This window comes from Diabrotica virgifera, chromosome 9, assembly GCF_917563875.1.
Source record: "Diabrotica virgifera virgifera chromosome 9, PGI_DIABVI_V3a".
NCBI lineage: Eukaryota > Metazoa > Arthropoda > Insecta > Coleoptera > Chrysomelidae > Diabrotica > Diabrotica virgifera.
Window position 1 is genome coordinate 52,468,979 of NC_065451.1, and position 18,550 is coordinate 52,487,528.

General features: G+C 35.2%; 1 protein-coding gene across 1 annotated transcript in view; it reads right to left on the reverse strand.

Moving 5' to 3' along the window:
* The window catches only part of LOC114327200 (polygalacturonase), a 58,900-nt gene extending 40,980 nt beyond the window's left edge, over window positions 1–17,920 (reverse strand). Inside the window, exons 1-2 of the mRNA XM_028275734.2 lie at window positions 17,538–17,920; window positions 11,508–11,719 (exon numbers count right to left, since the gene is read on the reverse strand). Coding sequence (XP_028131535.1) covers window positions 11,508–11,719; window positions 17,538–17,826 — 501 coding nt within the window. The 5' untranslated portion in view covers window positions 17,827–17,920. The remainder of the gene's footprint in view (window positions 1–11,507; window positions 11,720–17,537) is intronic.
* Between the last annotated feature and the right edge of the window lie 630 nt (window positions 17,921–18,550).

The window sequence follows — 18,550 nt, forward strand, 5'->3', positions numbered from 1 at the left end:
ATCTACCGTTTGTAACGTGAACAAGTCGGTACAGTCTGCGAAACATTTTTTGTAAGTACGAACCGCAAAGGAGAATCAATTTAAAATTTGCAAATTTTGTTTAAATCGAATCTGAAGGGAAAAGTTTTAAATAATCAGACACGGGAAGTGATAGCAAACGTGATTCATTTTATGATAAATGAAGCGAAAAACAATGAACCGTGTAGAGATTTGAAAAAAGTGCAGGAACGTGTGGTATTGGCAACAGGTGTTAGTTTAAGCAGCGTTCAAAAAATTGCTCGGGAAATGCAATTAATTGAAGATGGCGAATATTCCTCATTTGTAACTCCAAACAAAAAGAGAAAAAAAAAAGCGCTTCAAAAACGTGCTTGGACGATTTTGATATAGGGCGTCTTCGACGTTATATAATGGATTTTTGTATAACACAAAAAACAAGTCCCAACTGTGAAACGCATACACAGAACATTTGCAGAGGAGTACAACTACTCAGGTTCCATAGGAAGCCTACGAACAGTAATTAGAAAGATGGGATTTCGTTGGCGAAAAACCAGAACTAAATAGAAAATTATTAATGGAAAAGCCCAATATTCAACATCTTAGACTGAATTTCTTACGTAGTATGAAACGTTACAGGAACGAAAATCGCCCAATTATATACATGGATGAAACATACGTCCTTTCATCTCATACCCACCAAAAGAGCTGGTCTGATAGTTCAAACAAGTGCATACAAAAACCAGTATCTAAAGGACAGATGCTTGTGACAGTGCATGCTGGAGGTGAAAGTGGTTTTGTTAAAAACGCTTATCTGCGCTACAAACCTACTATAAAAACAGGAGATTATCATGATGCAATGAACTACGACAATTACAAAAAGTGGCTTCAGGATAAACTGATACCAAATTTGCCCCCGAACAGCGTTTTAGTGATTGATAATGCACTGTATCACAACGTACAATCTGAGAAATGTCCAACTATGTCTTCCAGGAAAGCAGAAATGCAGCAGTGGCTGACAACGCGAAATATTTCCTTTACAGATGACATGTTGAAATTTGAATTATACGACATTATAAAATTACACAAACCTCTGTTTAAAACCTAAGAAATTGACAAAATACTCGAGGATAAAGGACATTCAGTTTTACGGTTACCCAAGATATCCGGATTTGAATCCTATAGAGTTAGTATGGGCTTCTATGAAGCAATATGTCGCTGAAAAAAATGTCAGTTTTGATTTTAAATTAGTGAAAAGTTTGTGTGGACTGAATAAAACCATGACGACAAATGCTATGGAAATAAATACGAGAAAGGTTATAAATATCTCTTTTAACAAAAGGTACTGGTACAAAGACACCATATTTATGCTTCACCGGGACCGAACATCTAATTTCTATTTATTACCCTACTGCTTACGCCCTTTTTCTCCGAAACCTTTTGGTCAATATAATGGTAATATAAAGTATAAATAGTCAATATAAAAATATAATTTTTGGTTTATAATGCCATAATTTATAGCAACACAAGCGGTTTTTGTTGGGTCTATTTTATTACATCTCACTTTGTAAAAAAATACTACAAATATACTGAAGAAAAGTAATGACAGTAATAATAATTGTGTACGGGACCTATTAGAAACTATTCAAACTTTACGTTTCTATATTTGTGTCTCCGATTGTACCTATATTTTAAAGTTCACCCGCGCGTACAGGCTATCTTTTTCCTTCCGAGTGCGTTCTCACTTCATTGTTCGCGCAGGCAGTTAGAATTTCAGACTTTCAGCTATTCTTGGTGAACTGTATATGTCCAAAATATCTAAGTATATTTTGGTTGACAGTTGTAGTGACTCTAGTTTTTATGTTAAGTTCTGCTAGTATTGAATTATTATTCAATTATTGCGGTTCGTAGTATGCGCAATGGTATTTCTACGGTAGACCCACATTTCAAATGCTTTTATACACTTTGAATCTGCTTTTTTGATGGTACAAGTCTTAGAAGCGTAGGTGGCGATAGTAAATATTAATGCTTAAACAAGGCCTAATTTTGTGTTTGTTGTAATGTCAGTGTTCTCCCAGATTTTTCTGAGTTTGGCTATTGCCGATCTGGCCATTGTGATGCGTCTAAGCATCTCGTCTTCGCATCCTCCACTGTTATTAATAACGGAGCCTAAGTAATTAAATTGTTTGACCACTTCGTAACCTGACAAGTTTCTTATCTCTCTTTGTTTGTTTCTGATTCTCTTGATGATCATTACTTTGGTTTTCTGTATATTTATTTTTAGACCATATTTCATCATCAGCATTTAGTCTATTCATAATTGAGGCGCTCAGAGGAACAGTGGCCTAATCCACAATTCACAATTTTTGCCAAAACGCTTTTATTATATTAAAGTTATTCCTTATTTAAGTATTTTCAGATGCAGAATAGCTTAAGCAACCAAAGCTTGAGCAACGTAGGTTTTTAATTTTTCTTTCTCCTATAGTTGCTCCACCTTCCCATTCCTCAAAAATTTGACGCATAATAATATGTTTTCCACCTACCTCTACCGAAAGTATACTTTTCCGGACCTGATTGTAGGGAGCAAAGTTGAACTTTTCCTCCCTAGGGAGGAAAATATTTTTCCTCCCTAGGGAGGAAAAGTAAAAGTGACGTCATGGTATTTCATTCATGAAATATAACTTATTGACGCCCTGTACAATAGCTATTTTCTATTACGTAAGTGTCTATACATTTTAACGTTTATTTAAAAACACTATGTATTTTGCAGAATGGTAAAAAAACAGTAAATTGTTATTCTGATTTAACAATGTTTACATTAATAATTTGACTTATATTTGACAGTTGACAGTTATATTGTACCTACTTGTTAATTTTAGTTCTAATAAATTTTGTTGGTTAGTTAGATAAATAAATTAAGTAAAAATGAAAAACTGACTTGTTATTTGAGGAAGGTGGAAAAACCATATGTATAACATGGGAGTAAAGTGCCTTTTCCTCCCTTAAATGATTACTGCCCTCCGCTACGCGTCGGGCAGTAAACTTCATTCTCGGGAGGAAAAGTAGCACTTTCCTCCCTTGTTATACAAATAGCTATTACTATATATATTGAATAGATTGGGGGATATTATACATCGGTGTCGAACTTACGATTTTAATTTTAATTTTTTTGAAACCACAATATTAACTCGTATATTATGTAGCGGTGTTATATAAATATATTAAGTTCTTGTAGCAAATAGATTAGATGTTCTGGCGTACCCATTTCTCTAAGTATATGTCACATTTTATCCCATTTTAAGTTATCCAAAGCCTTGGCGTCAACAAAGCACAAATATGTATCTACGGTAAACTCTCGAGATAATCATGGAGGAAGCACTGCGAGGAGATAGAACAGACTACAGTAGTGGCTAGACTCCAAAAGGTTCTCTCGAAAGAACCTAAGAGCAATATCGCCACGCTCCAAATGGAGTCAGGCCATTACACACAGACCAGTGAAGAGACGCTGAGGGAACTCTTCAATGTTCACTTCCCTGGGTCGGTCACCAGAATGATGACACCAGAAGTTCTACAGCAAGAAGGACCAGTTACCATGAAATATGGAAATAGGGGAAGCTGGAAAGCTGCAAAAGAGATGGTGACACCAGACGAAATAAAATGGGCAGTAAGTTCATTTAAACCATATAAATCACCGGGAACGGAGGGGATTTATCCTGTACTTTTGCAAAAAGGTACAGAAGCAATGTACAAGCAAATGTGTACAATACTTCGTGCAAGTATTGCGCTGGGGTATGTACCAGTTGCTTGGAGGTCGACAAGGGTAGCATTCATACCTAAGCCTGGTAAGGGTGGACGTATGACTGCTAAGTCCCTTAGACCAATAAGTCTGATGTCCTTTGTACTAAAGACATTGGAAAAACTGGTAGATAGACATATTAGGGATGGAATATTGGTTGAAAGACCAATAGAACAAGACCAATATGCATATAGGCCAGGTGTATCAACAGAAACAGCACTGCACCATCTAGTACGGAGGGTGGAGTATGTTCTGGAAAACAAAGAGGTGATGTTGGGAGCCTTTCTCGACATAGAGGGAGCCTTCAACAACACCTCATTCGATGCAATCACAAAGGCTATCCGGCTGAAAGGAGTGGATGAAATAAGCTGCAGGTGGATAGAATGCATGCTTAAAAGCCGCGTGGTATATTCGACACTGATGGGCGAGACCATGTCAGCACGGGTTGCCAGAGGATGCCCACAGGGAGGTGTATTATCTCCGTTAGTGTGGAATCTGGTTGTGGACGGACTGATTGGAACGCTCAACAGGAAAAAATATAATGTCCTGGGCTATGCAGATGATTTTGTCATTCTGGCTCAGGGCAAGTTCAATACAACTGTCAGGGATAACATGCAACAGGCCCTGAATGTAGTATCAAAATGGACAAGTGAGGTAGGATTGTCCGTAAGCCCTCACAAATCCAAAATAGTAGCCTTCACCAGAAGGACAAAATTAGAGGGAATAGGACCCTATAGGACTTATTAGTGGAGAGGGAGGTAAAATATCTCGGAGTCATAATAGACTCAAGGCTTACCTGGAATCAACACCTGGAACGAATAACCAAAAGAGCGATGGCCACTTTAATGGTGACCAGACGCACACATGGCAGAACATGGGGACTTAAACCGGACATGATGTATTGGATATACAACATGATGGTAAAGCCCACAATAACGTATGCAGCATTGGTCTGGTGGCCAAAGGTGCAACAGAGAAATGCTATAGAGAAGTTAGGCAAGATACAAAGGCTTGTCTGTCTCAGCATAACAGGAGCAATGAGAGGCACACCAACTGCAGTAATGGAAGCCTTACTAGACCTTCCTCCCTTACACATCACAGTGAAGGGCGAGGCAAGGATGGGGTTACATAGACTGCAGGGTAATCAAAGCAAAATTGCAGTGGGCAAAGGACACTGCAGCATCAATGATATATGCGGGGATCCAATATGGGAGATGATAACAGACCATTGTATTCCCAAATATAAAATGGAAATACCTTTTCAGGTGGAAATACACTCCAGAGAGGTATGGGAAGATCCTGGCAGACATCTGAAGTATGAGGGCCACACCTGGTATACAGATGGGTCCAAGACAGAAGATGGTTCGGGATCAGGAGTATATAGTGAGGATAGGAACTATAACGGTTCCATCCCACTAGGAGAATATACCTCTGTATTTCAGGCGGAGGTATATGCAATCCTGCACTGTGCACGGATAAACAGATTGAGGACTTATACTAATAAGAGAATCAATATCGGTTCAGACAGCCAAGCGGCCTTGAGGGCTTTAAAGAACCCAAGGATAACCTCAAGGCTTGTATGGGAATGCCGCGAAGAACTTGACACCCTGGCGGAACATAATGAGGTAAAACTCATTTGGGTGCCTGGACATCAAGGGATCGCTGGTAATGAAAAAGCTGACGAACTTGCTAGACGAGGATCAGCAACAGGATACTTCGGTCCAGAACCGGCACTGGGAGTGCCCAAAAGCACAATCAGAGACCGATTAAGAGGCTGGATACGAAGACAGCACAAAGAATACTGGGAAGAAATTCCCACGCAAAAGCATGCGAAGAGATTTATACCTCAGACATGCGCAAAAAGAGCTGAAGAACTGTTCAAAATGAACAGGAATCAGCTCAAAATTATTACAGGTTTCTTAACTGGACACTTTCCAGTAAAAGGACACCTACACACGATAGGACTATATAACGGAGATCTCAGCTGCAGACTATGCAATAGAGAGACCGAGACAGTCAGACATTTATTGTGCGATTGCGAGGCGCTGGATCGTAAGAGACAAGCAATATATGGAGACTGCAAACCAAGTCCGACAGTGTATGGCACTAACCCAATGGACCTTTACAGGCTAGTAAAGGGCACTGCATTATTGGATTGGGTGTCATGAAAACAAATGGAAGGAAGCACAATAAGCTGAAAAGCTGCAGTGGCACCGGGGTGCATGCACGGACGGCTTGCGGAAGAAAAAAAAAAAAACTCGAGATTTTTCGGTAATTTGACGAATATTAAGAATATGTTCTCTTGTTCCTCGACCTAGAACGGATCCGCATGGTTTGTGGAAATTTGTGGTAAGAGAATTGATTTTAGTCTTTAATTGGTGATGGTTAGAAGTACTTTGCTCGCGTGAGATATCAGGGCTATTGTAAAGTAATTACTGCAATCTGTAGGATAACCTCCATTCACTTAACTTATGACAATTAGTGATGTTAATATTCTTATTTTCTATTAAAATCTTCTTTACCATTGAATTTTTGTACCATATGGAATTCGGAGGAAACATTTCAGCGAGATCGCCGAAGTATTCAAGCAGCCCAGTTTCATTAACATGTTTTATACAGTTTTTTGCCATCTAGTCCATGTGGTGAGACCGCTCCCGTCTGAAAAAATTTCTGATTCGGTTTCTTTGTGGATCCTATTTAAAAATGTCTCCTTTAAACAAATCTGAAGGGTGCCGGGCGGAATTTTTGGGCAAAAATTTATTTAAAAAATATTTTTAAACAAATACAAAAAATCGCATTTTTTAGCTCAGATACATATTTTTTTAGATTATTTGGGTGATTCTAAACAAGAAAGGTATCTTGTGATTTTTCTCAAAAATTTATTGTTTTCGAGTTATGGGTGATTTAAAATCTGAAAAATGCGAAAATACGTATTTTCGAGGCTTAAACACTCCTATTTAAAAAAACCATACAGAAGTAAAAACTTCTTTTGTATATTGGTATAAAAAGTTTTATTAAAAAACATAAAAGTCCTCCAAAAGGATTTGCAAAACGTTTTCAATCTGAATCAGATCATCCTCAGTGCCTATAACGAAGTATTTCCGCGTTAAAATGAATGCAAAAGGTTAAACTTGTGACTAGGTTAAAGAAAAATGTGGCAATACTTACGTTCTGCTTCGTAAAAGAAACTAGCAACTTTTTGAAAAAGGTTACATCGATATTTATGGTTTACATAATAATTAAGTGGTATTTGTAGCGACTCCAAGTCGATGTTACAAGATGAAATGTGTTAGGAGTGCTCAAAGGACAACATGGTTCCCTGCTCGTTAAGAACTCGTGGTTCTTGCCAGTTCAATGGACACAGACCAACAAAAGTGAAGGAGATGACAATCCAATTATCAGACCGAAGTGACATGACAAGATAGGTAGTCAATTTTTGGTTATGAATTTCAAATTATTATTGTTGTTTAAAAAATTTGGATTATATATTAGTAACTGTATAAAATTGAAATTTAAATTATAATAATTAGATTTTATTGTAAAAGTATATAAGGCAACTCTCTACTCTCTGTTACAGAAAGAACTGTTGTTAGTGTTAGGTAGATAAAATGCTAGTCAGTGACGTCATCGGTGATTAAATTTGAGAAAGAAGGCAAACATTTTTATTTAGTTTGAAAGAAAAGAAAATTAGTTATATGTGCACCACCTATATAGGTACCAAGATAAGGTGTATATTAATGTTGTAAAAATAGCTAGGTGATGTTGGTTGCCTATGTATATGGTTGTAATGGTTATTGACAAATTGAAAATATTATAATTTAATTGGTTGTCTGAATTAGAGAACTAAAAACTAGAAAAGATAATGGAGCAAACAGACTGATGTGAAAGTAATGTATATTATTGTAAAGCTTCCCACCTAGGCGAGAAGATTGTTTAGCAAAATCAAGTTGAGAACGAGTGATGGTGGTTGCCTGATATTATAGGTTGAAATTAAAATTGTTTAATTAAAATTACTGAAAGAATATTAGTTGAATATATTGAATGATAATTACCTAAAAGATGTTGTCAGAAAATTTTTTTAAAAATTTTAAATTTTATAATTATGATTTAAAAGTCCAGTCAAAGATGGAATAACCTGAATGATAATATCAGACATGCAAAATAAATTATGTGTCAAACAATTGTTATTATTAAACTGAATGGATGAAGTTAATGAGTTATAACATAAGAGGCAACCATAGGAGATTGTTTACTCCTATTTAAATTAGTATTTTTGAGGTTTCCAAGTATCTAAATTGTAGTTTAAACATTCTTTTTCAAGATTCTGAAGTGTGACCGAGTCTAAATTAAATTTAGACCGTTGTTATTTAATTGTTAATTATGCGTGTCTATCCGATTTTTTTGCCGGTGCGGCGCAATCTATTTCAACAATCTCCTACTTTCCTTCACAAAAAAAAAATTTTAAGTTATTTTGGACATTCTAAATAAAAACGTTTTTTTGTCATTTTTCTCAAAAGTTAATAGTTTTAAAGATATAAGCGATTTAAAATCCAAAAAATGCAAAAATACGCATTTTCGGATTTTAAATCGCTTATAACTTTAAAACTATTAACTTTTGAGAAAAATGACAAAAAACTTTTTTTATTTAGAATGTCCGAAAGAATCTTAAAAACATATTTTTTGGAGGAAAATAGGAAATTGTTGAAATAGAGGCGCCGCATCGGCAAAAAATCGGATGGACACGCATAATTAACAATTAAATAACAACGGTGAAAATTAAAGTTAGACTCGATCACTCTTCACAATCTTGAAAAAGAATGTTAAAACTACAATTTAAGTGTTTGGCAACCTCAAAAATACTAATTTAAATTAGTTTTTAAGCCTTGAAACTCCGTATTTTCGCATTTTTCAGATTTTAAATCGCCTATAACTCGAAAACTATCAATTTTTCAGAAAAATCACAAAATACCTTTCTTATTTCTTCTTCTTCTTTAAGTACCGTGCCCAAATTTTTAGGCGTGGGTAGCTTCCATAACAATTTGCCGATATCGTTCTCGATCTTGTGCGGCATGTAACAATTGATCTGCTGATAAGCCAGTCCATTGACGAAGGTTTCGGAGCCATGAATATTTCTTTCGACCAATTCCTCTTTTTCCGTCGATCTTTCCATTGAGTATTAACTGCAGCATCCTGTATCTGCTACCTCTCATTATATGCCCCGTATATTCAAGTTTTCTCTTTTTTATCATCTTCATTAAGTCACCTTCGCCTTGACCTACTCTGTTTAAAACATCTCTGTTTGAAATGCGTTAAACCCAAGATATTCTGAGCATTCTACGATACGATCACATCTCAAAGGCTTCTAATTTGTTCATCATGTTAACCTTCATGATCCAGGTTTTACATCCATATAGTAATACAGGATACACAACACATAACATTTTAGGAACTTGATTCTTAGTTGTAAGTTCAGCTGAGAGTTGCTCAGAATAGATCTAAGTTTCATAAATGCTCCTCTTGCAATTCTATACGAGTTTTAATTTCTTCATCCGGATTTAGTGTCTCGTTTATCCAACATCCTAGGTATTTAAAATGGTTAACTTTTGTTATTGATTCATCACTGACAATTAGTTGCATAGGGCCGACGTCCTGTTTACTAACCACAAGTAACTTTGTCTTTGTTGCATTTATGTTAAGTCCGTTATTGGAGCATTCTCGAGTGACTCGATCTATAAGGAATTTGAAGATCTTCGATATTTTCAGCCATGATCGCGGTGTCGTCTGCATATCTGATGTTGTTAATAGTTTCTCCCCCGATTCGAACTCCACATTGTCTTACCAAGGCTTCATTAAAAATTATTTCTGAGTATACGTTAAACAAAGTTGGGAATAACACACCACTCTGTCTGACACCTCTTTGAATGCAAATTAAGTCTTTTTCTTTGTCGTCTACCAGAATAGAAGCTTCTTGATTCCAATATAGATGTTGTAAAAGTTTCAGATCTTTATCATCTACTCCAATCATTTTTAGATATTCAAACAACCTGTCATGTTGAACTCTATCAAACGCCTTCCCAAATCTATAAAGCAGACGTAAATTGGTTTTTGTACTTCCCATGATCGTTGAAGTAATGTTAACATTTGCTTGTTCCCAATCCTCTGAAACCGAATTGTTTGTTTTCCATTGTCTCTTCACATTTCTGCCTGATTCTATTAAGAATTATCTTAAGAAATATCTTGAGAGAGTGGCTCATGAGAATAATTAGTCTACAGTCTTTACATGATAATGTATTAGGTTTTTTTGGGAGTGGAATAAATGTAGACTCTAACCATATCTGTGGCATCATTTCAGTCTCGTATATATGGTTACAAATGTTTGTTAGTTGTGAGACATTGTCGTCATCCAGAAGTTTGATCCAGTCGGATGGTATTTGGTCAGGGCCTGGAGATTTCCCATTTTTGCTCTGTTTGATGACTTTCTCTACTTCCGCTTTTAAAATGCTAGGACCAGTATTCGTATACTTTGTAGTGTTAAGTGGTGGCCTCGTATCCAGGAAGAGCTCTTTTATATAGTTAGTCCATTCCTCCTTTTTTCCATCCAAGCCGATTCCATTTTACCTTTGGAGTTTCTCATAAAGTGAGAAGTTCTTTTTCTCTGAGTGTAGGTAATTTCTTTAAGCTTTTTATGTATAATAAACTCGTCATGTTTTCTTTGTAGTTCTTCCATTTCACGACGTCTTTGTTCCATCCACTCCTCCTTTGCTCGCTTAACCTCGTATTTTATTGGTGGATATATCTCTCTATACCAAATCTCGTCTTTATCTTTCCAATTTCTTCTTTGTTTAATAAGGTCTAGTATTTTATAAGTCATCCAATCCTTTTTCTTTATTGGGTCTTTTTCTGGTTTCAAAACTTCGTTTGCTATGGTACTTTCTTATTTAGAATGGCCCAAATAACCTAATAAAAAGACTGAAGTGTATTTAAATAAAATTTATAAGTTATGTAAGTTATATTAAGTTATTTACTATATTATTTATGTAATCAGAAATGTAAACATTTTAGCCCTAGGCCTACAAGGCCTGTTGCGCTTAATAAATAAATAAAACAAATAACCTATAAAATATGTTCCAGAGCAAAAAAAGTAATATTTTGTTTTGTTTAAAATAACTGTTCAAACAATTTCTGCCCAAAAATTCCGGCCGGCACCCTTCAGATTTGTTTAAAGGGGACATTTCTACATAAGAATCCGCAAAGAAACCAAATCAGAAATTTCTTCGGACGGGAGCGGTTTCACCACATGGACTAATCCAGGTTAGTAACTTGTCATGTTCTCTGTCATGTGCGCATTTCGATATCTTAGGTAGCAAGTTGTGTTGCTTTTTCCGCCTTTTTCCGATTTCGTCGGAAATTTCAAAACTTTTCTGCATACTCACTTTTTAGGTTTTACAGCAGAAGATGTTTATTTATGTTTGACATCATTTCCGTGACGGAGATATTGGCTGCACTACTATGATCAATTTTGTGATTTTTTAAAAATATTTAGATTGTGAACACGATAAAAAAAACTAGTATGACATAAAAGTTTGTATGCACCATGAGTATTAATAGATGTGTATTTACTCGGGAGATTTAAAAATACTCGGTCCAGAGGCATAAGTAGGTATCTTCTTAATGCCCTTGTTACATAAATAACTATTATAAAATCATTATTTCTTACCTTAAATCCGTCTGTAATATCAATATTCCAGCCAGTAAAAGAACTATTTGCAGATTTTAAAATATTAACACACTTTTGCGGACAGTTACGAATGTTTATGTTTTTTAATAGTGACTCTTGAGCTGATATTTCAAGTAGAACTGGTTTCCTATTTTTACCTTCGATGCCTTTACCATCCCAATACTTTTCTCCTTGTCCATTAATAACAGCATCTATAAGAAAATCTTTCATTGATCAACATGACTTCATAGTTTTTGCCTTATTCAAAAGGACCTCTCTACTACTATGTACGGAAATACAAATGTTTCTTAAGATTAACGCGTAAGAAGATTTTCGGACATATAAGTGTCTGCGAAAACTTTCTACGATTTCCATGTCGAATCTATTGCACGAAATTAAGTTTTATATTCGAAACGCAATTTTTTTTATAAACTCCAACAGGAATTTTATGATTATTGCTATCTGATCATTTACTATGGTCAATAAGCAAGTTAGTTTTACCTACAAAATATTACAACAAACTTATCTAATGTCATATTTAGCAATAATCCTTAGCCTCTAATACATAATACTACTACTAGCTAACGTGCACACTTTAGCCGCATTTTGCTCTGCTTTTTCACTTAACTCACTTATTTAACTTATAGCACCAACTAAAACGGCTTCGTCCTCTTAAGTCTTCTTATCTGGTTGGCGTTGTCTAGGAGTTTGATGGCCTCGACATTCACATGGTTGGAGAGCCTTTGTCTTTGTTCATGACTCTTTGCAAACTTACTTATTTTCTGGCTAACCGTATTCATCTGGAGGTCTCGATGAAGGTCACAGTTTTTGAAGTACAGTGGAACCCCGATAAGTCGGCCCCCGATAACCCGGAAGTCCGGCTAACCCGGACCGATTTTTATCAGACAAACATTTCAACAATAAAAATGTATTATCCGTTGCAAGATAATTAGGATGGAATTCCCCAGATTATTTTGTGCTTGATATCGACCCAGTCTCTTAATCTGGGGAATTCCATCCGAATTATCTTGCAAGGGATAGTATGTAATATAATATTTGAGAGATAATGTGTATTTGTGTAATTTGAACTATGTATACGATAGTAAAAATGTCTCATGGCACACGACGGTGGCGGCAGAGCGACGGTCATTGTCTCGGAATTATCGGAAACAACAGGCACATGTTATTCATTTATTTATCAAACTGTCTTAGCATTGTTTAAAAAAAAACTAAAAGACTATTTAAAAAATTATTTTATAAACAATGGTCTTAGTTTTCACTGTTCATAACATCGTTCCGATTGTTACTGTATTGTGTGTAGTACAGTCTTGTATTGTTTGTTTCCGTTTGCTTGTTTTTAATAATTTAGATGTGTAGGTACTGTGCATATATACAGGGTGTAACAAAGATACAGGTCATAAATTAAATCACATATTCAGGGACCAAAAATAGTTGGAATGAACCTAACTTACCTTAGTACAAATATGCACATAAAAAAAGTTACAGCCCTTTGAAGTTACAAAATGAAAATCGATTTTTTCGGATATATCAAAAACTATTGGCGATTTTTTATTGAAAATGGACATGTGGCATTCTTATGGCAGGAACACCTTTAAGAAAAATTATAGTGAAATTTGTGCACCCCATAAAAATATTATGGGGATTTTGTTCCCTTAAACCCCCCAAACTTTTGTGTACGTCTCAATTAAATTATTATTTTGGTACCATTAGTTAAATTCAATATTATTAAAACTTTTTTGCCTCTTAGTATTTTTTCGATAAGGCAGTTTTTATCGAGTTAAGGCTTATTTTTCAATATGTTTACATAAAAATTTTATGGGGGTTTTGTTCCTTTAAACCCCCCAAATGTTTGTATAAGTTCCAATTAAATTATTACTGCGGTACCATTAGTTAAACACAGTGTTTTTAAAACTTTTTTGCCTCTTTGTATTTTTTCGAAAAAGCACCTTTTATCGGGATGTGACTTCTTTTTTAATATGGTTCAAAATATCCTTAAAAATGTAAATCATAAATAAATGTTTATATTACCAAGTCGTACCATAATCGTACCACATACAAATATGTGGTGGATTTGACAAATATTCGAAATATCTCGATAAAAACTGACTTTTCGAAAAAGTACTAGGCGGCAAAAAAGTTTTAAAAACATTGTGTTTAACTAATGGTACTACAATAATAATTTAATTGGAACGTACACAAAAGTTTGGTGGGATTTAAAGGAACAAAACCCCCATAAAATTTTTATGGGGTGTCCAAATTTCACTATAATTTTTTTTAAAGATGCTACTGCCATAAGAATGCCACATGTCCATTTTCAATAACAAATCTACAATAGTTTTCGACACATTCGAAAAAAATCGATTTTCATTTTGTAACTTAAAAGGGCTGTAACTTTTTTTATATGCACATTTGTACTAAGATAAGTTAGGTTCAATCGAATTATTTTTGGTCCCAGAATATGTGATTAAATTTATGACCTGTATTTTTGTTACACCCTGTATATTTCATGTTATTTCAATTATAACGGAATTTATCTGTAAGTATACCGTATTTTATTAATTTTTACCATATTCTCCGGCTAACCCGGATTTTCGATAACCCAGATCGGCCGCGGTCCCGATTAATCCGCGTTATCGAGGTTCCACTGTACCATGGAGCGTTGACGATGTTCCTTAATACGTTATTCTGACATCGTTCATATCGGTTTAGGAATTGCTTATACAATAACAATTTGTTATAAGTAGACAGAGTGGAATTTTTCACATCAACCGGTACAACTTTCTGAACTTTATTTGTAATTCTTCCTTTTTTTTATTAATATGCGCTTTCCAACGTATTTTTGAATCTAATGTTATACCCAAATATTTTGCCGTATTTGCATAAGGTATTTGGTTTCTATGTGTACTGACTGAGATATGTTGTTCTCTTTTGTTAGTAAAATTGACATGAACAGATTTTGTTTAATACAATTTGATACGCCATCGCCTGGTCCAGATGTTAATTTGTTCAAAAGAATTTTGTAGCGTGGTTGGAGCTTCCTCGTAGTTTTGTCCCACTGCCTTTTTGGTAGAAACGCAATAACAAAATATTTTGTAAAAAGTATAAACATTTTCAATTTCTTTGCAACACGAAAATGCAGCAGCAACATAATATTCTGGTTAAATCGGAGAGTACAGGAAGAGTCTATACCGGTTTCGGAGGTTTTTTCCTCCTCATTAGTAGTCCCATATCCTCTTCTCTCCGATTTCCCCAGGTATCACACTTTGGGCCTTTCCGAATTGCAAAAAACGAAACGCCACGGATGTACTAGAGCGATCTACCGAAAAACAAAGTAACTTATTAATCGAAGTAGCACAGAAAACGACAATAAATATCGTTCCCATGCCACTAGATTGACAACAGGTGGAATACTTTCTTTGGTTACAACCTCCCGAGATTTTCAAAAATTATAAGTCATACAGAATGCCGAGGAAATTAAGATGATAGAATTTTAAATAATTCACAACCCATCTGCTCAGCGTGGTAAAAGTTCCAACAAGAAAGATTCCTTCGTACTCAACAAAAGAGTAAATGAATTAAAATGTATAAACATTTTCAATTTCTTTGCAACACGAAAATGCAGCAGCTGCATAATACTCTGGTAAAATCGGAGAGTGCAGGAAGAGTCTATACCAGTTTCGGAGGTTTTTTCCTCCTCATCAATAGTCCCATATCCTCTTCTCTCCGATTCCAAAATATTTTGTTATTGTCGTAAATTATTTTCTTAACACAGTGGTGCTCCTTTAGCAACAAAAGGATTTAAATACTGGCAACAGTTTTCAAGGCACTTAACAATAATTCACGAAACGAGTTAACTACATATTCAAAGTCATGGAAGCTTTGCAAAAATTAAAACTAATTTATAAAAAGGTAAATCTCTTGACGCACACCTTTAGAAAAGAGTAAATTAAGAAATCAGAAGATAGCAAGTTTTACTACAAAGGTAGTACGGCTAGAGTAATAGCCTGGGAGGTTGTATCAAATTTGACCTGATCATTTTTTAGCATGGCTGTTTTTTTTATGTAGTTAGGTATTCCAAAGCTTATTAAGAAATGATTTGTCAGCTGGCCCAAAACCGGAGCTTTTAGGCAAGAAAAGATAAAATTTGAAAGTAGATGGAAAAACCCTACCACTCATATTTGTCAAATTAGCTTACAACTTATATGTCAAATTCTTAGTGGTTAGGATACCTGGGTCCTGGCTTTCACCCAGGCGAATCGGGTTCGATTGATGGAGTCGGAAACCTTTTTTGTTTTTAAAATTGACATTTTCATTTGAAAAATAATTGTTTTTTAATATTACCACGTTTTTATTATTTATGCGACACAATATAAAAAAGTATCATCAAAACAATTATTTTTCAAATCAAAATGTCAATTTTAAAAACAAAAAAGTTTTCCGACACTGGGAATCGAACCCGACTCGCCTGGGTGAAAGCCAGGAGCCAAGTATCCCAACCACTAAGTCATTATGGATGTAAGTCACGGAGATAAATATTTTACAAATAAGTTGTAGGGTTTTTCCATCTACCTCCAAATTTTTTTTCTTGCCTAAAAGCCCTGGTTTTGGGCCAGCTGACACATCATTTGTTAATAAGCTTTGGAACACCTAACTCAATAAAAAAAACAGCCATGCTAAAATGCTCCTGTCAAATTTGAAACTACCTACCGGGCTATAAGACTATCTGAACAAGAAACAAATACATTCTGTATACAGCGAGGAGCACGGTAAGGAGACACCGTCTCTCCAAAACTATTCACGACGCTTTTAGCACACACTTGTAAGAAGGCAGATCTGAACGAATATGGTATATAGTATCAACATAAATGGAGAGAAGCGCAGTCATTTGATATTCGTAGATGACATCATCCTTATACCCGATAGTATGCAATAATAAATAATGAAAAAATTATATCACGCTTCTTTACGAGGTTGGACTAAAGATTAATATGAACAAGACGCAATTAATGACTAATCTGGTGCTAAATCGTAATAGTGTTATTGATGGAAGGGATATTGAGCAGACCTTGCATCTGATAAGTAATTGGGACATGAAATTCGGTAAAGAAGATTCGGGTAAAGATAACCAGACATGTGAGCTCCCGCGTCGGATAGGATTAGCCTGGGCAGTGTTTGGTAAATTAAACTACGTATTTAAATCGGACTTACCCATATGCCCATATGCCTCAACAGGAAAATCTTTGACCAGTGTGTGTTACCTGTACTTGCGTATGGAGCGGAAACACTCACAAAAAAGGTAGTGAACACGATTCGTGTAACTTAAAGGGCTATAGAGCACCAGATGTTGAGTGTCTCCCAGACAGACCGAATTACAAACGAAGAAGTTGTAGAACAAAAACAACAGATGTAGAAAGAATCGCGTAAGTAGAATTGGGTAGGATACGTTGCCAAGTTATCGTGGACAAAATGCCGGATAGATAGAACATATTGTCGAGTGAAGGCCACGAAAAGAAGCACTAAGGAGCTGAGCACGCCCACCAACATTGACCGACGTTCTGAAGCATGTTATTAGTCACTGGATATATGCACAAGACAGAGACAGATAAAAAGAGGTGAGGAAGACCTATGTTCAGAAGTGGACGCATGTTCAGAAGTGGACGCGTACAGGTTGATGATGATGATGATGACAACAAAGGATAATCAGTACTTATCCAAACACAATATATATAGCTCAGCGAGACTCGAGTTCAATACCGCATAAAAAAGTAATGATAATTTCCTTTAAATAATTCAGACCAAGCCATACCATCAACAAGCAGTGCGCCACTTTTCACTATTAGTATATCCCATGAACAAATTCTCCCGTTTCCGAATGCCTCACTTCGTAAGTCTGGTGGAAGGGGAAGAAAGCCAGTAAGACCTAATATGGTTCTAAGTACTACTTATTTTTATCATAATGGCTTGCAGAATTCACTCAAATTGATAAAAATTGCAATTGATTAGTCTTACCTTTTCTACCTTCAATGAACAAATTTGCCCCACTGATCCTAATCAGAGGTACTTCGTCTTGATATTTTACGCCAACTGTTACATTGCCATCAAAAATAAGATGTGAGTTGTCTTTTAAACTCAACTCCAAAGTTTGGCCAGATGGCACCCAAAGGTTTTTAACTGTAATGACGCTACACTTTTCTATTACTGGTAATACTTGGTCTATGGAGTTTATTTCACAATCGTATTCTTGAGCTAATACCACTCCAAGAAAAAATAGCACTAGTGACATACCTGTTTTAATCATTTTAAAACAATCAAACTATTGTTTAAAGTTATTTAGATTTTTGTACATGGGAGATAGATTGTTTAATTAATTGATTGTAGTGACATATGAGAGCTTATCATACTTTTAATCACTGTACAAAATATGTTTATCTAATCTTTCTTCATTGTATGATGTTTGTAATAGTCATCTTAAAAGTACATACATTCAAACACTATGATCAATATCAAATTATCATATCACTATTTTAACTATTTAATGTTACATTTTATAAAATTTATAAGTATTAGTTATTTCCTAGAAAATGAGGAGAAGAATTAAGAAAATATCTTCTTCTTAATGTATCTTCATCTTTACTGGCGGTTGGCTATAACTTGTAACGTTACAAACGTCACATCTTTACTATTTTATTTTTAAATAATTATTTTACTTTATTTTCTTTAATATTTCGTAAGTAATAATCTTCTTCTATTTGTTTTACCTGTTTTCTTCGTTAAAAACTCGTTGGCTCCCTCTTTTGTTATCCTCTATTTACTATATCTCTTTTCATCTAACATCTAAGTCATCATACTGAACGTACTTCATATATTCTTACTCTGTATGTCTTTTAATACGGAACATGGTTGTCCATCTCCTTATACTTTGCGCTGTCATATTTCAATGAGAGTGACAATAATGGAGAGGGCAAAATTAATTTATGTAAAGAAATGAGCCCATCATAACATCTTCATTTATTTCCAGACTT